General features: G+C 49.1%; 1 protein-coding gene across 4 annotated transcripts in view; it reads left to right on the forward strand.

Moving 5' to 3' along the window:
- Positions 1–524: 524 nt before the first annotated feature.
- LOC125623118 (uncharacterized) overlaps positions 525–23,319 on the forward strand; it is a 35,582-nt gene continuing 12,787 nt past the window's right edge. The window contains exons 1-13 of one of the 4 annotated variants that reach the window (XM_048821958.2): positions 525–641; positions 2,541–2,627; positions 4,032–4,253; positions 4,821–4,868; positions 5,414–5,436; positions 6,742–6,857; positions 7,135–7,167; positions 8,666–8,754; positions 9,431–9,557; positions 13,330–13,443; positions 13,816–14,319; positions 22,272–22,385; positions 22,761–23,264. In XM_048821958.2, coding sequence (XP_048677915.2) covers positions 579–641; positions 2,541–2,627; positions 4,032–4,253; positions 4,821–4,868; positions 5,414–5,436; positions 6,742–6,857; positions 7,135–7,167; positions 8,666–8,754; positions 9,431–9,557; positions 13,330–13,443; positions 13,816–14,319; positions 22,272–22,385; positions 22,761–23,264 — 2,044 coding nt within the window. In that variant the 5' untranslated portion in view covers positions 525–578. The remainder of the gene's footprint in view (positions 642–2,540; positions 2,628–4,031; positions 4,254–4,820; positions 4,869–5,413; positions 5,437–6,741; positions 6,858–7,134; positions 7,168–8,665; positions 8,755–9,430; positions 9,558–13,329; positions 13,444–13,815; positions 14,320–22,271; positions 22,386–22,760; positions 23,265–23,319) is intronic. The other 3 variants (XM_048821960.2, XM_048821961.2, XM_048821963.2) reach the window with 3 other exon arrangements.

The following is a 23,319-nucleotide window of genomic DNA, read 5'->3' on the forward strand; positions in this document are numbered from 1 at the left end:
AGAGGTATCACCTCCCCAACCTCGTCTCTCTAATACCCCGGGACCCACAGGGCTCCAACTCCCACCTGGAGGCAGCCCTGTCTCAGGGCTCTCCCAAGCGTCACCCACTGACCCCTTGCCTGTGGAGGGGCTGACTCAGGGCAACGATTTCCCATCCCAACAAGGGCAGTCTGCTGCCGATAAAATGGCTGGGGAAATATCCCAAATGTGAGACGAATGGAAACGTGACCATCAGAGAGGAAATGGGGGGATTTGTGAGCAGAACCCCGAAGGGGTCAGTGAGGGGAGAGAAAGGGGGGAGTTAGTGGCGCGTATAGAGAATCACAGGGCGAGAAGGGACCGCAAGGGACATCCCTGCACTGCCTGGCGCAGGCGGCTGTTAGCAGCTGCAGGGCGGACCCAGCACAGGGCAGCGCCCCGGCTCCCTGGCACGGCGCGGGGCTCAGGGGGTTTCCCGGCCCGAGCAGCTCCCGTCACCGAGAGTCACAAGCACCCTGCCGGGGGCCCGCCGGGGGCAGGGCCAGGCCCGGGAAGGAGCCGCCCCTTCCTGTCCCCTTTGTGTTCGCAGCAGCGGAGCCATGGCCGGGGCCGGGAGCGCAGCGCGGAGGCTGCTGCAGCCCCGCAGCCCGCGGAGCAGCGCGGTGGGCCCGGGGGCAGCGCGGAGCGGGCAGGGCCGAGAGGCGGAGACACGCGTGGGGCGGACACGCTCCTGCCGGGAGGGGCCGGGCCTGGCTGCCTGGCTCGCCCCTGCCCGGGTCCCCGAGCTCCCCGCAGCCGGAGAGGGGCTGCCGGGCGAGCGTCCGGGGCGGCGCGGAGCGGAGCAGCCGCTGCGGCGGGGCCGGTGCGACCGAGCCCGGGAGTGGCCGGGCCAGGAGGGGCCCGGAGCGCTGCTCGGCTGCGGAGCTCGGCGCCCAGGCTGGGCCCGGGAACGGGGAGCTGGGGGTGGGTGTATCTGGGAGCAGGGGTGAGCTGCCAAAATCTTAACAACCGGTTCCCTCCTCCTCAGCCCACGGGGGTCATTGCCCACCCCGCCCCCACCCCCGGACTCCTGCCTCATCCAATACCCCACGCGTTCCTTGACCCCCCTCCCAGGACCCCTGCCCCATCCTCCCCTGTCGCCTGACTGCCCCCAGAACCGAGCAGGAGGGTCTCGTGGGCCACCGTAGTGGGTGCCCACCCCACCCCTAAGAGCCAGAGGCACCTGCCGGGGGCCGAGGTGTGGAGTCCCTGCGGTGCTGACCTGGGGCAGCTCCCAGGAAGCCTCCAGCAGGTCCCTCTGGCTCCTAGGGGCCGGGGAGCATAGCTGGGGGGGAGCAGGGGGAGCGGCCGCTCCCCCCACTGATCACATCAAAAGTGGCGCCTTAGGCGTTGACTCCATGGGTGCTCCGGGGCTGGAGCACCCACGGGGAAAATTTGGTGGGTGCAGAGCATGCACCGGCAGCTCCCTGTCCCACGCCCGGCCCCAGCTCGCCTCCGCTCCGCCTCCTCCCCTGAATGCGCCGCCCCACTCTGCCTCGCCGTGCCCCCCCGGCTTCCCGTGATTCAGCTGTTCGGCGGGAAGCTGGGGAGGGCTGAGAAGCTGGTGACGGCTTCCCGCTCAGGCCGAGGGTGGCGGAGGTGAGCTGGGGTGGGGAGTGGTTCCCCTGCGCCACCCCCCCCCACCGGGTTACCTGCTGCGGCGCGGGCGGCCCTCCTCATGCCCCCCCGCCCCTGCTCATCTCCACCTCCCTGGGCCTGAGTGCGAAGCCACCGCCTGCTTCTCAGCCCGCCCCGGCTTCCCGCGCAAACAGCTGATTCGTGGGAAGCCGGGGGGGCGGAGAAGCAGAGCGGGACGGCGCGTTCAGGGGCGGAGGTGGAGCGGAGGTGAGCCGGGGCTGGGGGTGGGGCAGGGAGCTGCCGGTGGGTGCTCTGCATCCACCGAATTTTCCCCTTGGGTGCTCCAAGGCTGGAGCACCCATGGAGTTGGCGCCTAAGGCGCCACTTTTGGCTGGTTACATTTAGAAGCCCTTTTAGAACCGGTTCTCCCTTGCGGAACAACCGGTTCTAAAAGGGCTTCTAAATTTAACAACCGGTTCTAGCGAACCGGTGCGAACCGGCTCCAGCTCACCACTGTCTGGGGGTCAGAGCCGGGCTGTGAGGAAGGGCTGGGGCTGTTTGGAGTGTGTCAGTGTGTGGGGATCAGAGCTGGGGATTGGGGGATATTGGGGGTGTGTGTGTTTAGATCCAGCACTTGGGCAGGGTTGGGGGTGGCAGCTGAGGAAGTGGGGGGAATGTCTGAAGTTAATTGTTAGGGATGTGGGTGTGGCCGGGGGGATGTTCACCAAGGGGTCCTATGTTTTAGAGAGAAAACACGCTCCCCCTTTCACCAGCCCCTCTTGGATCTTCCTTGCTGTGGTTGAACTAGACCTGTCTGGAAAAAAACAGTCTAAGTGGATCCCAGGGACTCCGCTTCAGCATCTTCAGGGCAGGCTGGGCTTTGAAGTCTCGCAGTTGTGAGGCCATTTGTAGCAGTTTGTAACCCTCTCCCCTTCTTCTTCCAGATGGCACCAGAAGAGTGTCTGGCCCCTCTGCGAAAAGAGAGAGAAGTAGCCGAAGCCGAGGAGAAGCGGCAAAGTGAGGAGCTGCTGGTAAGTGCCCCCTGCCCCTCAGGTTTGCTTGGGCTCACAGTGCCCTGAGTGACATTGTGAACGCAGGGCCTATCCTGCCAGGAAACCATCCCCACTGGAGCCCAGGGAGCATGCAGGGTCAGGCAGGTGAGTAACATGATGTCCTTGGGGTGCAAGAAGCTGCTGTGCAGGAAAGTGTGAGTCTGTGTGTCAACCCAGAGACCCTGCCCACAGGCTGTCTGGATGTTACAGCTCCTTTATAGCAGTTAGGGGAGATGGGGAGGAAGGAGATGAAACGTGGGCTGCAGAGATGGAGAGTTTGGCCCAGGGCAATCTGATGAGATTTTTGGGGAGAAAAGTCTCTTCTGGTAGCGATGTACAACTCATCCCTGCCCTGATCCCTCCCTGGCCTAAATGAATTTCCCATCACCCACTGCAGGAGATCCTGTGTTCTGGTCAGGGTGGATAAAAATCAATGATTTTTTAATTATTTTTTTTTAAATTGGATTTTTTTGATAAAATGCTTTTTGAGGAAAAAACCTATCTAAAGATAGTTTTAATTAAGATACATTATAGCTCAAAGGTATCTCATCATGGAATAGGGATTATAAATTCTAATTCTATAGTATGAGACAATATATTCATGTAATGTTTAAGAAAAGTTTTATAAATGAGTTCCAATAGTTCATGGATTAGGGACCCAATTTTATGGGGTTCCAGGGGCCCCTGTATAGATTATTTAGGTTAATCTTTCTATCTACCCAATGGGACTCAGTGCTCAGTCTCAAAGATACCATCACAGATGCTTAGTTTTGCAGTTCTCAAACTGTGGATTTGTGTCTCCAGAGATAATGTGCTTGTGAACAGCAAAAATGTTTTTAAATAAATAAATAATATATAGAGGTGAGAAATAGTTAAATAAAACAATTTAAATGTCTGTCTGGTGACATTCTCCTCCTAATACAGCATGGCAAGAAAATCCTTCAAATATTTAATGATTAACCAGTTGAATTTGGAGATAGTTCACTTCCCAATGACTTCATAAATATCTGCTTCAATTACCTTTGGTAAATGAAATAACCAAACAATCATTCATTTTCTGATATAGCTGTAAAACTGACGTGAAAAGTTTTCAAAATACATCACCTTAAAAATGTATAGTGTGTACCTTCTAAAAATGAAACCTACGTCTATCTCTGAGTTGTGAAGAATATGTATTAAGGTTACAACAACCAAAAAGAATGTACTTTTATGTAGAAATCCATGATTAAATCGAGTCTTCCTGACTACTGATTTAAATCATGATTTAAATGAATTTGATTTAAATCAAATCCACCCTGATTCTGGTAAATAACTCCTCCATCTGCAAGAGGCACATTTATGGTTCTCCCTTGTGACTGATCTGCCCTTTCTCTGTGATTGAAGAAACAGATGGAAGTCGAGAGGCAGAAGATCGTCTGGGAATGGAAGGAGCTGCAGGGGTTTCTGGAGGAGCAGGAGCAGCTGCTGCTGTCCCAGTTGGAAGAGCTAGAGAGAGCCATTGTCCAGAGAAGGGATCAGGGCCTCTGCAAACTTTCCAGAGAGATTTCTGTGGTCAGTGAGAGAGGAAGAGAGAAGGGGCAGCAGCCGCTGAGCCAATCCCTGCAGGTCAGACCATGTTATTGCAATGATAATATGCAGTGTTTCTTCAGGAGCATCTTAGCCCTCGACCCCAAAGCTCTTTGCAAAGGGGGGAGAGGGGGGTCAGGGCAAGGTCCCTATTTTACAATGGGGAAAGTGAGGCATGGGGGAGAGGGAGAGGGGCAGAGCTCTGACCAAGGTCACACAGTAAATGCCTTGTACATGTCTAAATGCATTTGGGCTTGAGTGTGACATCCCTTCCCTGCCATGCCAACGTCCTGAGCAATGGTCCTTCTAATTTTTTCCATCCATGTGTGGAATGAATTTTGTTTTGTGCACCGATATCGAGATAATGTGCGGATGTGCGCCACCAGTAGAAACAAAAAACCTTGATGTACTATATATTTTTAAAAAGTTACCATAGGGATAATTACTTCAGCTAGGACAGGTTAGGCATTTTAGAACTTACTACTCAAAGAATTAAATTTAAGCATAAGAGAGAAATAAAAATTATGCATTGCATAGACCAGTCAAAAAACTAAAATAACAGCACTTTGAAAGAATAAAATTATAGAGAATATATGTGCATTGCAGGAAGTACCAAGAAGTAACAACAACAATAACACAAGTATATGTTGGGAGGTGAGTGTGAAAGAGACAGTGTGTGAGAGGGTGAGAGAGAGCACCAGTGCAGGGGGGTCCCGGGAGCAGCTGGCCAGGAGCTCCAAGGCAGAGGGCAGGAGAAGCATGGCAGCGGGCAGAGGGGCACCTAAACACAAGTCGCTGGATGTGCGCGGCTCTACTAATCAAGTGTGCGGTACTTGATTGACTCTCGCATGGCCGCCCAGCTTAGAGGGAACGCTGGTACTGAGCGTAAGGCCCCACAACACCCCAGGTGAATGGGTTTAAGGAGTAGGGTGCTTGCGGGACTCTCAGCACTAGTGGGAATTTCACTTTCCAGGAAGATGCATATTTTCTTCCTTGTAAAGTGCATGGGCAGAAACTTTCCCCGATGACGACGTCCCAGCAGGGATCCCTGGGGGGTGGCAGCTGCTCTCCGGACATGAATTTGAGTGTCTGAAAGTCTCCAAACACCCAAGACTCCAATGGTGACTGCCCTGCAGAGCAGGAGGTCTCCCCAGCCTTGGACACCCCACCTGACTGCATCTCCTTTCTCTCCCTCTCAGGGTGCTGGAAGCACTGGGAGCAGGTAAGTCCCTGGCTCCATTTCACTCTTCTCCTCACTCCTCCCCCTTCGCCCCCGGTGCTCAGTTATGCTTGGGAACTGCACTAAAGCTGGAGCTTCCCCCTGCCGTGTTCGTGCCCGTGACCACATCTCCACTAGTGGCTGCTTCACCAGGGGGAAGAATCTGTTACTATCTGACAGCTAATGAGGTCACACCAGCGCTGTCAGACGTATGGGCCAGACCCTGCCTGTCTGATCTGTTTATGTGGCCACATCACATATTCACACTGTGCAGAAACTCAGCTTTCAATTTTATAGTAAGTTTCTACTCTTCATGGTTGCAAAGAAACCCTCCCAAATGCAAATGGACACACTGTTGTCTGGCTGATGTAGCATCGGCCTAAAGCCGTGGCTCAGACGGCTGTGAACTCCCCCCGTCCTCCGTTAATCCTATTGGCGTGTCAACTGAAATGATTCCACTTTAATGTTAACATTCAATATTCCATGGCTGATCACTCTAGCAGGTGGAATGGGGAGGGGGTGGAAGTGAAGCCCTTTAGGGGTGGGAACAGGGAGTTTCTGTAGGAAGGACAGAACAGAGGGGAGATACAAAGACAAAAAAGAGAAATAGAGAAAGGAGGGTGGAAAGGAAGGGAAATAAAGAGTAGAAATAGCAGGAGCCCTAGCAGGTGTGGGAGGGGGTATGTTCCCACTGAGTGATACTAACTCAAAAGTTTATTTCCTATACAAAGGGTAGACTCTCACCTTGACCTTGGTATGTGGGTCTCCCATTGAGAGCAGGTGGTGTCCTGCCAGGAATGGAGCAGTGTACAGAGTCCTAAATTGATGTCATGGCCCACTGACCATAACAGGAAGTGGAATATGGCCATCTTCACCATATAAGCTGGACACCCCAGGGTTACGGCTTCTGTTGAAGGGTCAGAGCTCTTGGCATTAAAGGGCCCAGGCTCATTCCCTGCTGAAGACCTGGCCTCCATCTGGGGCCTCAGTGAGTATGAGAGACGCCCACTCTTTAGTCCATGTCTCCTCACTTTCCCCATAATCCCAGTGCCGGTGCCCCTTGTTACCGGAGTAACCCAGTGTGGGAGGTCACTCAGCTCGCCAGGCAAGGAGAGTGTCCCAGAGAAAGCTCCCAACCTGTCTCCATTCCTCCTCATGTCCTTTCTCTCTGGGCCCATGGAGAGCACAGGGCTGAGGGCAGGTGACTCACCAGAACCGTGATCATTTTAGGCTACAAAGCTCAGTTCCAGGTTTCCTGGAGTTTGGGGACTTCTGGGGCCCATTTCTCTTCCCTCCTGCTTTCCTTAGCAGGGAGGACAGGAAGTTTCAGAAGCCAGAGCCGGGGTTTGTGGAGCTGGAGAAGAGGCTCTGCGATTTCTCTCTGAAAAGTGCCATCCTGCAAGAGGTGCTGCAGGGATTCAAAGGTGAATTGCAGTCTGGGGTGGCATCTCCTCTGGTTAGATTGAATTGCCCTGGGGAGGAGTCGGGGATCTAGCAATGTTACTGATCCTGAGCTCCATTTCACAGTCCAGCTCAGCGAGTCACCTTTCCCCAGGGGAGTATCCTGTGGGGCTTGCTCTGTCTGCAGCGGTCTGTGTCACCATCTCATAGTAAACAGTAGTTACCTTAAAAACCACTAGGAACAACCCCGTGAATGCCAGGGCCTGAATTCTCACCTCTCCCATCCTCTCCTTCCCCTAGAGACTCTGCGACTGGAGCTGGGGAGTGACACAGGTACGTTTCTGTCTCTGATGGGCTATGCAGAGATTTCAGACCAATCACCATGTTAGTGTACCTGGAAGCTGTTGAACAGTGTGAAACAGGGTGAGCCTCGTGACTGCCCCATTCACTCCTGCTGTGGCATCTGAAGGGGATTCAAAGTAAATCCTGATCTTGGGTGTGTTTCCCTGTGGGGAGAGGAGCAACACTCTGACTGATGCGAAATAGGGTGAGACAAAGACGAAACATCCAGTCACTGAACAATCTGACAGCTTTAATGAGTGACTGAACATGGTCACATGGGGGCAGCTGAGTTTCAGGAATGAGGAGGGGGTGGAGCCCAGCTGTACCCTGAATAGAGACTGACCCTGAATGAGAGATGGGGCTGGTCTTCTGTGTTCAGACTGGCTGTGAAGGGGAAGAGAGCCCTAGATTGCATCTGGGATCATTGTGAATGAGAAGGGAGCTGCTAGAGTGCGTCAGTGTTTCTCACACTTTCCCCATTGGTGACCTCCCCCCCTTTTTTTTTTGGTCCAATCCCTTACGTTTACTGTGACAGTAAGAATAAAACGTGTATAAAAGCTGAGCCTACGTGACTTGGATGTGTGTGTGTCTCATGAGGCTGACAGAGAATAGTTGACCTTGAAGTTTAAAAGTGGCAGGAAGTGGGAGAATGAGACTTTCTTTCCTTTAGATCGTAACAAAACAGATAATATCTGATTGTCGGTCGCAAGCCGCTTGGGGTTGTGAACCACTGCTTGAGAAACAGCAGACTAGATCATTCATTATCTTATATCCCTATTGGCTATGAATGGGAAGAGGGTATTACTGTGTGTATGGACCTACTGTGAATGAGCAGTTAGCAGCTATACAAGATATGGACTGAGCCAAAGGACAATGAAGTCCCATAAAACCCCCATTTCAAAAATCTTTTCCTTACTTTAGAATCCCAGCTGTGAAATCGGGCAGCTTGCAGCTGGGCCCAGTGACCCTTTCCCTGGTGTGTCTGTGTCATAGCCAGAGAGACTGAAACCCAACCGGGGTTAGCAGAGATGAGGATGAAGCACAAAGATTGGATCCAAAATTTCATTAACACTTGTTGGATAGTGAAGGCCGCCATGAATAGACAGTAACCAAGTCACCTCGGTAGAGGGAGGGGAGAGAGAAACTGAGGAGAACTAAGTGGGTAGAGAGGTCACAAGCGCCCAGACCTACTCATATCCAGTTTCTTTCTCAGCACTGGACAGATTTTGTCCAGTCCCTGCCTCTGCCTGGATCCCACCCTGCCAGGGGAATGTGCTGCCCTCGGGGACCATGTCGGGTGTTAAAGGTTCTCCGTGGGTTTAGCCCTGGTGGGAAGGCTCGGGTCTGCACTGCAATAAAGCAACTGAGTATTTTGCCTGTAGGAGAGCCTAGAACATTTCTCTGCAGGGAAAGAGCCTGGGGGAACGTGCTGTGAAATTATCTAAAGCCAGTTCTGAAATCTCTCCAATCCCCCTTCTCACCCTGGCAGGCTGCAGAACAACATCCACGTTTCACTCCAGATGGGCCCAGCCTCCCAGGGGATGTGGAAGGGAAATGGCTGCTGTGGAGCTGGCTCAGGTAGGGATTATGAGAGAGTTGCTCATGAGTTCCCTCTGGACTGTGAGGGGCAGTAAACACATAGGAGATGGGAGCTTCTGGGGAGTTTAGTTTGGAGGTGGGAGGGGAAAGGAAATCCACAGGGTGGAGAAAAAGAGGAGGACAGAGTGTGACAAACCTGCTGGGACTTGTTTAACCTGAGGCTCACATTCTAGGAACAGATCCATTGGGGTTGAGGGAGGAAATTGGCCTATTTACGGAACAGGGAAACGACCACCTGGACAGGGCTGGGGAAATTATCAGACTGCCAGTGCTGAAGCTGGAACCTACTAACCAATGGCTCCTATGAGATATGAAGGGGGCACCCACCGGTTGGGCTTAGGGCAGGTGCCCCATCCCCTCACATCCAGCTGCTGGCAGTGAGGAGGGTATTTGGATTCCTCTCAAAGGGCTCCATCCCCTATATCGGTCTCTGACTCATAGGTGTGTGAGGCATGAGAATATCCTGCTCCCCTCTGTCTGCTGGGAGGGATGAGGGACTCGCTTTCTCCCCTCACCCTGATGCCTCCTCAGAGGGTGCAGGTCGGACTCTGCTGACTGCCTCCCAGAGCTTCCATTTGATTGGCCCTGCTTCCCCGTGAGTAGTGGGTTGTGACTGGGGTAGCAGGTGCTGAGTGAGGGACTCTTGTTTTTTTAGGGTCTGGTGACCTTCGAGGAGGTGGCTGTGTACTTCACCAGAGAAGAGTGGGCTCTGCTGGACCCTGCTCAGAGAGACCTCTACTGGGATGTCATGCAGGAGAACTATGAGACGGTGACCACGCTGGGTAAGGATTTCTTTCCCTTGGTTCTTAGAAGGGGAAATGAAGAGGTAAAGTTGACATCATCTCCATAATACAACCTTAACTCTTCCCAGTTTCAGCAACACCCTGACATGCCAGTGACACACACACTAGCTTTCTACCCTCTGCTGCTAGAGAATACTTTGGGAGCAGAGCACAGGAGCTGTATAGCACAAAATCTAACATCTTCTGTATGATAAGGCAAAACTCAGGTGAAGGTTTGTCATAAAGAACAGAAGCTGCCTACACCCCTGGCCAACACTTGAACACTGAGCCCACTCCACTCAAACCATCTCCAACTTGCAAAATGTTTCTACCTCTTTACCCCCAGCCCCTGAGAATTCCTTCTGAGCCATTGCCTTCGTGTACCCCTGTCAGGGTTCCCTCCCCACTCTGAACTCTGGGGTACAGATGTGGGGACCCACATGAAAGACCCCCTAAACTTATTTCTACCAGCTTAGGTTAAAACTTCCCCAAGACACAAATCTCTATTTGTCCTTGGACGGACGGTATGCTGCCACCACCAAGTAATTTAGACAATTTAGACATTTAGACATAAATTTAGTAATTTAGGTTCAGGGAAAGGACCACTTGGAGTTCCTATTCCCCCAGAATATCCCACCAAGCCCTTACACCCCCTTTCCTGGGGAGGCTTGAGCATAATATCCTAACCAAATGGTTACAAGTGATCACAGACCCAAACCCCTGGGTCTTGAGGATGCTGAAAATCAATCAGGTTCTTAAAAGAAGAGTTTTATTTAAAGAAACGGTAAAAGAATCACCTCTGTAAAATCAGGATGGAAGATAACTTTACAGGGTAACAAAAGATTCAAAATCACAGAGGAACTCCCTCTAGGCTTAGTTTCAAAGTTACAAAAAACAGGAATAAACCTCCCTACAGCAAAGGGAAAATTCACAAGCTAAAACAAAAGATATCCTAACACGCCTTGCCTGGCTTTACTTACTATTTTTGTAATATTAGGGACTCGCTCAGGATTGTTTGGAGGAGATGGATTTCTGCCTGGCCCTCTCAGTCCCAAGAGAAAACACACAAACAAAGAGCACAAACAAAGTCTCTTCACATACACACACACACCCCCGATTGAAAGTATCTTCTTTCCCCATTGGTCCTTTTGGTCAGGTGCCAACCAGGTTATTTGAGCTTCTTAACCCCTTACAAGTAAGGAGGAATTCTAGGCTACCCTTAGCTGTATGGTTATGACAACCCCTAACTGAGCCCTGGACAGAACTGGCATGTACACCACCGGAGTGCTGTCAACCCTCATGGCAAGAACACACCCTTGTGCACATTTGCTGACACAGCCTGCAACACATCACTGAAATGAGGCAAACTTGGTCCTTCAAGGTTCACATGCACCTCTCTTCATATCACAGTCACAGCTCTGCAAAGCTGCTCCAACTAATTCCTCCACCGTCCAATTACAGCTACAGCTGACAGAGTGCATGCAGATCAGTGCTGGTATTCCAGTCTGTGGAACACAACACAAACAATGTCATGTTCTTTTAGTCCTTCCTCAGAGCTATTATAGATTCATACATTAAAAGGCCAGAAGTCCGGTCATGTAATCAGACCTCCTGTACAACAGTTACTGCTGTATTGGCCACAGCATGTCTCCTAGAGACAGCTAAATACTGTGAGAGCTGGAAAACATATTCTCAACTATACATATTTGGAAAACATCATCCGAACTATACATATAAAATTATGGGGTCTAAATTAGCTGTTACCACTCAAGAAAGAGATCTTGGAGTCATTGTGGATAGTTCTCTGAAGACATCCACTCAGTGTGCAGCGGCAGTCAAAAAAGCCAACAGAATACTGGGAATCATTAAGAAAGGGATAGATAATAGGACACAAAATATCATGTTGCCTCTATAAAAATCCATGTTACGCCCACATCTTGAATACTGTGTGCAGATGTGGTCGCCCCATCTTAAAAAAGATATACTGGAATTGGAAAAAGTTCAGAAAAGGGCAACAAAAATGATTAGGGGTATGGAATGGCTTGGAATGGAGAGATTAATAATGGAATGGAGAGATTAATAAAACTGGGACTTTTCATCTTGGAAAAGAGACAACTAAGGGGGGATATGCTAAATGTGTATAAAATCATGAGTGGTGTGGAGAAAGAATGGGTGTCCTAGTGAGTGACAGAGCTAGCTACACCTCTGTCCCCTTCCCAGTATCTCTAAGTGGCCCCCTCAGCAAGTTGTCAGCCTCATGCCTTTCCGTCTCCTGGAGTGGATTTCTGCAGTTCTCCCTCTCCTCAACCGGGCCCCGGGCTACCATACCCGGCATACCCGCTGTGCTTACCCCACAGATCAGGCTGAGTGCAGACACCTTTAGGAGCCTGAGATCAGTGGTGTACAGTGACAAACGCTCCTTTGGTGTGCAGAAGGCTGTTTTATTTTGCAGTAGGAACTAGTTGAGGTAACCTCAGCACCATTAGCAATTATCGTTGAGAACTCCCATGGAGTTCTTGAGAATTATCCCATGGAGGACAGGTGAGGTCCCAGAGAACTGGTGAAGGGCAAACATTGTTCCCCTTGTTACAGATACTTAAAGAGGCTATGTCTACACTTCACGTTTGGCAGTAAAACTTTTGTCGGTCAGGTGTGTGAAAAATACACCCCCTTACCGACCAAAGTTTTACCGACAAAAAGCGCCGGGGGGGACAGCGCTTTGTCTGTGAGAGACACGCTCCTGCCAACAAAGCTGCTGCCCCTTGTTGAGGTTGGTTTTATTTTACCAGCAGGAGAGCTCTACATGGGAGACCTTACAGTGGCACAGCTGGTTGAAAGATCATATTCAATCTTAATCTGCACCAAGGGCAATTTAGGTTTACCATTTGGGAAAAACCTGTAACTACAAGGGTAGCTAAGCTCTGAAACAAGAGTCCAAGGTAGATTGTGGAATCCCCGTGATTGGAAGCTTTTCAGAATAGCTTGGACCAGTGGTTCTCAACCTATTTACCATCGTGGGCCGCATAGGCAGCTCTTTGTGTTATGTGGGTTGCATCCGCACAATATACAATATATACTACCTCTATGGCCCTGAGGATGTCACATGGGCTCCAGCTGTGTGCTGATTGGGCCACAAACGGCCTGGGAACTGCAGGTTGAGAACCACTGGCTTAAACAAATACCTATCAGCGATGGTCTAGGTGTACTTGGTCCTGCCTCAGTGCATGGGCTGCATTAAATGACCTCTTGAAGTCCCTTTCCGCCCTGCGTTTCCATGGTTCTGTCACTTTATGACCTTCACCATACACTGGGGGATTTTCGTACTCCTTTCCATTACATCTGACTCACTATATTCCCTAACTCTCAGCATGTGCTTTCCTGATAACTAACACCCCTGGCATACCACACACAGTGATATCCCCTTAACTGCGCTGAGCTCCGCCAGCCCATTCTCGCCAGCCCCAGTTTCCTTGTGACAGTCTCATAGCCCTTGGGTCTCTCTGTCAGTAGGAATCAGTTCCAAGGTGATTTCCCCATGGCTTTCTATGATATGGAGTTACTGGGTTTTAGGAGCCCCTTTGATCAGGAATGTCTGGAGCAGAGCGGTGGAGAGTTTATCCCCTTATAGGCAGAGTGTCTGGCACCTTACCTGGACAGCTAGTTCCAGAATTTCAGTGCTTTAAAACAAGTAGGGGTTAAAAAAGGCCATGCTCTATGTGACACGTGTCCCATGAATTCATCTGATCTCACTTGTTTTCCTTCATCTGAGCAGGGTTACCAGTTTCCAAACCTGAGGTGATGTCCCAGCTGGAACGAGGGGAAGAGCTGTGGGTCTCAGATCTCCAGGGCTCTGAGGAAAGAGAGCTTCTGAGAGAAACCTGCACAGGTGAGGAGTCATTAGAGCAACTCAGATACTGTCTGGGCCTGAAGAAAACAGCTGGAATTCCCTATCCAGCCCTTGAGAGCTCTTTGAGTTCTGGGTTGTCCCCCAGCAGGTGTCATGTCCTCAGGGCAGATAATCGCTCATGGCTTCCTTCCCATCCTGAGCGACTCCTGGCAATAGCTCCCTTCCTAACCTCCCTTCATGCTGAGCGTTTGGATGGGTTATGGAGTCAGAATTGATCCCTTCCTCTTTCCCCTTTGGGGAAGGGTTTGGGGAAATTCATTTTCTGATATTTCCCTCTTCTCTCCAGCACTTACCCTTGGTTTCCTCTCCCCTTTTCCATTCCTGCTTCTGAGGTTTCTCTCTGTGTCTCAGGAGCTGGTGGGATGGTGAGTGAGAACAGGGAGCAGAATCCACAGCAGGAAGATGCTGAACATGTGGAACCGTGCTGGGAAGTATCACAAAGAACGAAAGGGGATGTGTCCAGGAGTCACGAGAAGAGGCAGCAGGGAAACCAACCAGGAGAGAAAATGGGCAAATCCATCAATTGTGAGGAAAATCACAAGGACCTCCAGGAAACCACAGCCCAGCAGAGAATCCTCATGGGAAAGAGGAAACACATTTGCCCTGAGTGCGGGAGAAACTTCAGTAGACGCTCACACCTCATTCACCATGAGCGAATCCACACGGGAGAGAGACCCTATGAATGCTGTGAGTGTGGGAAAAACTTCACTCGGCGCTCGGACCTTATTAGACACCAGAAAACCCACACAGACGAGAGCCCCTATGAATGTTGTGAGTGTGGAAAAGCCTTCATTTACTGCTCAGACCTGAGGAGACATCAGAGGATCCACAGGAGACAGAGACCCTATGAATGCTGTGAGTGCAGGAAAAGCTTCCATTGGAGTCGCGCCTTATTTATAAACAGAGAATCCACCAGGGAGATAAAAACCATAAAATCCTTGTTTAGGGCTGGCAAAACATACATTTTTTCTTTAATATTTTTGGTACTTCCCACACGTGGCCTTTAAGGCTGTTAGTGCCGTTTACGTCACTGTGGTCTCAGCTCCCCCAGGTGAGTTGTGCGGTTCTGCTTTTTGCAGCTACCCCTTTTGGGGTGAATCCCCAAAGACCCTTTCTGGTTTGTTCTATGAGTCGGGGGAGTATGAGTCCCTCTAAGTAGGAATGTGCATCAGCCCCAGGTGTTGGGAACACAAATGACCTCAGTTAGCTGCATTATGTTAAAATCTATGTGGGCCTTGTCTGCATTAGCATTTTTTGCAGTTAGCCAGCTTGAGTGAGCTATCTAGATGTATCTAGATGTAATCACAACTCTGTTTTCTGCGCTGACATGACCCAAGTACAATAGTCTGGGTAGCTAACATGTTTTCCCTCAACCTGTCCTAACCTCCCTGACTTTTCCTAGTCTAGACAAACCATTATCATGATGCTAAAACTTTTGTAAATAACACAACACAATAATAAGGAGAGCGCTGAGTGAATCAGGTTTCAGTGGATCAGAGGAAAATGCAACGTGAAAATCTGTGGTTCTCATTCTGAGACATCAGATGTAACATGCTCTAGAATCTCATTCTATCTGAAATGGAAAATGTCTTATACCTCTGTGAGATGTAGATTTTTCTCTTTCCTGAAGGCTGTTTGGTCACACAACTGGCAGAATGAAAAGGAGGACTTGTGGCACCTTAGAGGCTAACCAATTTATTTGAGCATGAGCTTTCGTGAGCTACAGCTCACTTCTGTAGCTCACGAAAGCTCATGCTCAAATAAATTGGTTCGTGTCTAAGGTGCCCCAAGTCCTCCTTTTTGCGAATACAGACTAACACGGCTGCTACTCTGAAAACTGGCAGAATGTAGTTCAGATTTATTGGGGACTTTGATTCAGATGACCATTTGCTTAAATAGTCATTTCTCCCTTTACTTTTGCTTCTTCCTCACCCCTCCAAGGTTTCATGGGGAAAGTTCAAATGCAGCTCAGTCAACTGGAGAGAATACTCCCAGTTCTGGGATATGCTACCAAGGAAACAAGGTGTGGTTTTAAATCTCTAGTCTGAGATGGTGAATGTCTGCACACCCCACACTCTGCAACTAATGGGATATAATCACAGCTTTGTTCAGTTATTTAGGTCAGTATTATCTCAGATAACCTGGGGAGAGAGTTCCACCATAAGTGACTTTGAACTAGGCAAAATGCTCATGTATTTGGTTCCCAAAACAGTTGTAATCAAGGCAATACTGGAGGTTACCAGGTACTAGCTGAGATAAATGCCAAGTGACTGAGGTAAGTCAGGGGGCAATAAACGGCGTAGTTTCATCTTCGATGTGTTTAAAAGGTTGTAAAACAAGGAGGCTTCATAAAAAGGTTCTTTTGGGGGGAGACCTGGGGGGGAATCTAGGGAACTCCTTGTTCAAATAACCCCAAATTTGAACCACTAACTATGCCCTGCATGCCCATAGAGAATAGCAAATGCCAAGACAATCTGAGCACACACGTGGATTTCAGAGCTGTTAGATCAGTCAACGTTTAAACTGAAAGCAGTGCTGACCATAAGAGTGTCCAAGCTGGCGCTCTGCTGTAATCACTTCCCAAATGCATGGAGCATGTGGGAGTCAGCTGGGCCCATCCAGTGATAAAAGACAGTGTGACGTTCCTATCAGCGGTCCTTGGCAAAAGGGGGAGCAGGGAGCTGTGGAGGGGATATATTGATGGGCTGCTGGTGACCCTGCAGTACCACGCAGCAGGGAGGGCTGAGGGTAGTGGGAAGAAGGGGAGTGGGTGTCCTAGTGAGTCACAGGGCTAGCTTTATCTCTGTCCCCTTCCCAGTATGTCTGAGCCCCCCCACCCCCCAAGGTGTGAGCCTCATGCCTTTCCATCTCTTGGAGTGGGTTTCTGCCATAGGTGGAGTTTGAGGGGGGAGGGGTCTGGGAGGGCATTGCCCCCCCACCCCCCAAAAAAACTGCAAGCCGCAGGCAGGCACCCTGAGTGTGCAATGCGATGAGTCCCGCAGAGGAGACAGGAGATGTGCTGCTCCCAGCTTGTACCCCTGAGACAGGGAGTCAGAATTTTGTTTATAAACAGAGTGATTAACAGGTGATAAGATAAGAAAGGGCTGTTAGAATGTTTCCTAAAGTTAAATGATCTGTTCCAAACTTGGTGAACTGCAAAAAGCAAGTAGATTAAGGCTTTGTCTACACTGGAACTTCGCCTGCAAAACTTTTGTCATTCAGGGGTGTTAATCCCTTCCCCCGCGCACCCCCCTCCTTCCCCCCGAATAACAGAAGTTTTACCAACGAAAAGATGCTGGTGTGAACAGCGCTTTGTCGTCCTGCGGACAAAGCTGCTTCCACTCATGAGGGGTGAATGTTTTTTGTTGTCGGGAGAGCTTTCTCCTGCTGACAAATAGCAGCTACACTGCATGGCTTTTAGCTAAAAGCTGTGTGGTGTAGACAAAGTCTAAATGATAGAAAGTAATTATAGATTTGGAGAACTGATTTTTTAGACAAAGAAGATGTAGTAGATCTAATCTGCCTGGATGTCAGTAAGGCATTTGATATGAGAAATTATTCATATATTCACCTTCTGATGAGGTTCAACAAGGACAAGTGCAGAGTCCTGCACTTAGGACGGAAGAATCCCATGCACCGCTACGGACTAGGGACCGAATGGCTTGGCAGCAGTTCTGCAGAAAAGGACCTAGGGGTTACAGTGGACGAGAAGCTGGATATGAGTCAACAGTGTGCCCTTGTTGCCAAGAAGGCCAATGGCATTTTGGGATGTATACGTAGGGGCATTGCCAGCAGATCGAGGGACGTGATCGTTCCCCTCTATTTGACGTTGGTGAGGCCTCATCTGGAGTACTGTGTCCAGTTTTGGGCCCCACACTACAAGAAGGATGTGGAAAAATTGGAAAGAGTCCAGTGGAGGGCAACAAAAATGATTAGGGGACTGAATCACATGATTTATGAGGAGAGGCTGCGGGAACTGGGATTGTTTAGTCTGCGGAAGAGAAGAATGAGGTGGGATTTGATAGCTGCTTTCAACTACCTGAAAGGGGGTTCCAAAGAGGATGGCTCTAGACTGTTCTCAGTGGTAGCTGATGACAGAACAAGGAGTAATGGTCTCAAGTTGCAGTGGGGGAGGTTTAGGTTGGATATTAGGAAAAACTTTTTCACTAGCAGGGTGGTGAAACACTGGAATGCGTTATCTAGGGAGGTGGTGGAATTTCCTTCCTTAGATATTTTTAAGGTCAGGCGTGACAAAGCCCTGGCTGGGATGATTTAGTCGGGGATCGGTCCTGCTTTGAGCAGGGGGTTGGACTAGATGACCTCCTGAGGTCCCTTCCAACCCTGATATTCTATGATTCTATGATTAGTTAAATTGGAGAAGGTGGGAATTAATATGAGAACTGAAAGGTGGATAAGGAACTGGTTAAAGGGAAGACTACAACATGTCATACTAAAAGGTGAACTGTCAGGCTGGAGGGAGGTTACTAGTGGAGTTCCTCAGAGATCGGTCTTGGCACCACTATTATTTAACATTTTTATTTCTACCTTGGCACAAAAAGTGGGAGTGTGCTAATAAAATTCGCAGATGACACAAAATTTGGGAGGTATTGCCAATATGGAGAACTGGAATATCATACAAGAAGATCTGGATGACCTTGTAAACTGGAGTAATAGAAATGCGATGATATTTAATATGGAAAAGTGCAAGGTCAAGTATTTAGGGACTAACAACAAGAATTTTTGCGATAAGGTGGGGACTTATCAATTGGAAGTGACAGTGGAGGAGAAAAGGCTGGGTGTATTGGTTAATCACAGGATGACTATGAGCCATCAATGTGATGTGGCTGTGAAAAAGGCTAATGCAGTCCTAGGATCTATCAGGCGAGGTATTTCCAGTAGAGGAGGGAAGTGTTACTACCATTATAAAAGGCACTGGTGAGATCTTATCTGGAGTACTGTGCAATTTTGATCTCTCATATTTAAGAAAGATGAAATCAAATGGGAACAGGTGCAGAGAAGGGCTACTAGGATGATCTGAGAAATGGAAAACCTACCTTATGAGAGGAGACTCAAAGAGCTTTGCTTGTTTAGTCTAACCAATAGAAGGCTGAGGGGAGATATGATTACTCTGTATAAATACATCAGAGAGGGATAAATACCGGGGAAGGAGAGAAGTTATTTAAGTGAAGCACCAATGTGGACCCCAGAACAAATGGATATAAACTGTCCATCAGCAAGATTAGGCTTGAAATTAAGTGAACGTTTCTAACCATCAGAGGAGTGCAGTTCTGGAGCAGCCTCCCAAGGGGAGCAGTGGGAACATAAAAAACAAACTGGCTTCAAGAATGAGCTTGATAAGTTTATGGAGGGGATGGTATGACAGGACTGCCTACAATGGCGTGTGGCCCATTGGCAACTGCCTGTAATAAAAATCCCCAATGGCTGGAGACAGTTACTACAGAGAATTCTCTCCCAGGTATCTTCCTGGTGTATCTTGCCCACATGCTCAGGGTCTAACTGATCACCATATTAGTGGTTGGGAAGGAATTTTCTCCTGGGACAGATTGGCAGAGACCGTGGGGGGGATTTTGCTTCCTCTGCAGCATGGGGTGTTGGTCACGTGCAGGTTTAAACTAGTTTAAATTATTAATTATTTTTAACTTGCTGTCTTTAAACCACAAATTGAGGACTTCAGTAACTCAGCCAGAGGTGAGGGGTCTATTACAGGAGTGGGTGAGTGAGGTTCTGTGGCCTGTAAGTGCAGGGGTTCAGACTAGATGATCATGATGGTCCCTTCCGACTTCAGTAAGCGTATCTGAGTAAGAATATACATTACAATTTTAAAGCCAACCAGTGTCCCATAACTGACTTGCCACAAGATGTCAGAACATGTTAGTATTAGAGCTGAGTGGGTCTAATATTTATTTAATTTTCTTTCTAGATATAGGAATTAGATCCAGTGCTCCTATCAGAGATTTCTAAGTTATTATCTGCAAAAATACCAGAGTTTTCAGTTGCCTAAGTAGCCTCTGGAATCACGGTTAAAATTACACCTTTCCCCCTCTACCCCCGCAATCTGAAATGGCGCCCCTGTGGCAGGCACAGAATTGACCCCCTCTCCCCCCACCGCACGGCCCTGTTGGCCTGAATAGAGCCTTCCCCCAGATATAGAAGTCAAATTACGCCTATGGTTTCTGCAGTTCTCCCTCTCCTTGACCAGGCCCTGGGTCAGCATACCCTGCGTACCAGCTGTGCTAACCCCACAGGTCAGGCTGAGTGCAGACACCATTGGGAGCCTGGGATCAGTGGTGTAAAGAGACAAACATGGTGTTCAGAAGGCTGTTTTATTTTGCGGTGGGTAAAAAGCATTTTAAAATAACAGTCTTCATGCCTCTGCGTACGATGGTCAGCGAGGCAGGTCTAAGTTCTTCAGATACCCTAGTGGGATCGTCTTGTCTCTCTCTTCCCCCAAACTGTCACCAGAACACCTGTGCGCCCCCCCTCCCCCCAAGGGAGTCCCTTTTTAAACTGCTCCAGTCAGTTTGATCTTCTGGTCCTGTTCGTCTAAGCCAAGTCTGTACAATCGCTGGAGCTAGGAGGTATAATACTCAAAGCTAATCATTCAGACATTGTCTCTTAACAGTCCTTAAGGGTTTACCAAGGTGTGACTCCTCTTGAGCCAGGCTGCTTCCCTTTCTGCTTCTTTTCCTGCCAGCCCCCTATTGAAGTAAACCAAAGTGTTCATGCAGTAAATATCCCAGTATCCAGGACAACGGACATCATGTTATTACGGAGTCACTCCATCTCCACCACAGGGGGCTTGGGGATCTAGGACTAAGGGCTTGTCTACTGTGAATGCTACAGTAGCACGTCAGTGTAGCCATGAACTAGAGGGATGGGAGGGATTCTCCCATTACCGTAGTCAATCCACCTCCCCAAGTCGTGCTAACTAGGGGTTTCTGGAAGAATTCTCCCATTGACCTAGCGCTGTCTGAACTGGGGGTGAAGTCAGCTTAATTGTGTCACTTAGGGGCGTGGATTTTTTCACCCCTAAAGAGCAATGGGTCGGCTGAATTTGTGAATGGCCTAAGGGACACCAGGTTAAGTGGGGATGGTGTGGTTAGTGGGCGGGAGGGAAGTGTGGTTTGGGGATCTAGAGCCTGTTGTGAGAGAATCCCTGCCCTGTCCCCATTGGTGGAGACCATGCACTCCATTCTGACCAGAGTCAGAATTCTGACCAGAGTCCATTTTCAGTTCACATATTTTCAAATATGATGATTCTCATTCTTCTCTCCACTGTTCAGGGCCTAACTCCCTCCCACCGTCTTCCCTACAAACTGTGACCACAGCCTCTGTTCCTCAGTCCTCATGAGGTGATCCCTTCCCTGGCATAAATGTGCATTTGCTTGGTGACATCATAGGTTGGTAATGAAACTTCTGGGGACTTGGAGGGTCCTGCTCCCCCCTCCCTATCTGTAGTAGCCACAGTCTCTCTTCCTCCAGGCTCCTTGGATCTCTGAGTCGGTCCCTGATGAGATCCCATGGTCTTATTCTTACTTTTCCAGAGGAATTTGTCTGTTGCTACTGAGTTACAATCATATCTAATTCCCCAATCTCATCCTAGGTACTTAAGGAACTAGCTGAGGCAATCTCAGCACCATTAGCAAGTATCGTTGAGAACTCCTGGAGGACTGCTGAAGGGCAAACATTGTTCCCCATTTTAAAGATAGGTACTAAGGAGACCTGGGGAGTTATAGACCAGTGAACCCAACTTCTATACCTGGAAAGGTACCGGAACCTGTTATTAAACAATCGGTTTGTAGACACCTGGAGGATAATAGAGTTATAAAGAATACTCCGTATGGATTTATCCAGAACAAATCATGCCAAACGAACCTGATTTCCTACTTTGACAGAGATATTGGCCTAGGATAATACAGAGAAGCAGCAGATTTGCTATATCTTCATTTTAGTACATCCTTTGACACAGTCCCACGTGCCATTCTCATAGGGAAATGGGGTCTAGATTAAATTATTATAAAGTGAGTGCACAAAGCTGGTTGAAAGATCATACACAATCTGCAGCAAGGGCGATTTAGGTTAGATATTAGGGAAAAATTTGTAAGTGCAAAGGTAGTTGAGCTCTGGAATATACTTCAAAAGGAGGTTGTGGAATCCCCATCATTGGAAGTTTTTAAGAACAGTTTAGACAAATACCTGTCAGGGATTGTCAAGGTGTACTTGGTCCTGCCTTAGTGCATGGGCTGGATTAAATGATCTTCCTGTCTTACATTTCTATGGTTCTATCATTCTGTAACTTTCTCCATACACTGGGGGATTTTCGTACTCCTTTCCATTACACCTGACCTGCTATATTCCCTAACTCCTCAGTATGTGCTTTCCTGATATCCCACACCCCTGACATCCCACACACAGTGATATTCCCGTCTCCTTCCTATTCCTTACTGTGCTGAGCCCCAGCAGCCCGTTTCCCTGACACTCTCATTTTCCTTGGGTCTCTATGGTAGGAAGCAGTTCCAAGGTGATTTCCCCATGGCTTTCGGTGATGTGGAGTTACTTTCCCTGGGTTTTAGGAGTCCCTTTGAGCAGGAGTGTCTGGCCATGTGTGTCAGCAGAGTGGTGGAAAGTTACTCCCCAATTCGGCAAAGTGTCTGGCATCTTACACAGAGAGCTAGCTCCAGAATTTTGGTGCTTTAAAACAAGCAGTGGTTAAAAAAGGCCAAGCTCTTTGTGACACATGAGCTATGAATTCACCTGATCTCACTTGTTTTCCTTCATCTGAGCAGGGTTACCAGTTTCCAAATCTGAGGTGATGTCCCAGCTGGAACGAGGGGAAGAGCTGTGGGTCTCAGATCTCCAGGGGTCTGAGGAAAGCGAGATCCTGAGAGGAACCTTCCCAGGTGAGGAGTCATTAGTCCAACAACTCAGATTCTGTCTGTGCGTGAAGAAAACAGCTGGGATTCCCTACCAAGTCCACGAGAGCAGTTTGAGCTCCGGATTGTCCCCCAGCAGGTGTCATGTCCTCAGGGCAGATATCGCTCATGGCTTCTTTCCCATCCTGAGCGACTCCTGGCAATAGCTCCCTTCCTAACCTCCCTTCATCCTGAGCATTGGGATGGGATGTGGAGACAGAGTTGATTCCCTCCTCTCTGCCCTCTGAGGAAGAGTTTGGGGGAGTTCATGTTCTGATATTTTCTCCCATCTCTCCAGCACTTACCCTTGGTTTCCTCTCCCGATTTCCATTCCTGCTTCTGAGGTTTCTCTCTGTGTGTCAGGCGCTGGTGGGATGGTGAGTGAGAACGGGGAGCAGAATCCACAGCAGGAAGATGCTGAACATGTGGAACCGTGCTGGGAAGTATCACAAAGAACGAAAGGGGACGTGTCCAGGAGTCACGAGAAGAGGCAGCAGGGAAACCAGCCAGGAGAGAAAATGGGCAAATCCATCAATTGTGAGGAAAATCACAAGGACCTCCAGGAAACCACAGCCCAGCAGAGAATCCTCATGGGAGTGAGGAAATACATATGCCCTGAGTGTGGGAGAAACTTCAGTAGACGCTCACACCTCATTCACCATGAGCGAATCCACACGGGAGAGAGACCCTATGAATGCTGTGAGTGTGGGAAAAACTTCACTCGGCGCTCGGACCTTATTAGACACCAGAAAACCCACACAGACGAGAGCCCCTATGAATGTTGTGAGTGCGGGAAAAGCTTCATTTACTGCTCAGACCTGAGGAGACATCAGAGGATCCACAGTAAACAGAGACCCTATGAATGCTGTGAGTGTGGGAAAAGCTTCCATCAGGGGTCACACCTTATTTATCATCAGAGAAT

The sequence above is a fragment of the Caretta caretta genome, chromosome 15, assembly GCF_965140235.1.
Source record: "Caretta caretta isolate rCarCar2 chromosome 15, rCarCar1.hap1, whole genome shotgun sequence".
NCBI classification, from domain to species: Eukaryota; Metazoa; Chordata; order Testudines; family Cheloniidae; genus Caretta; species Caretta caretta.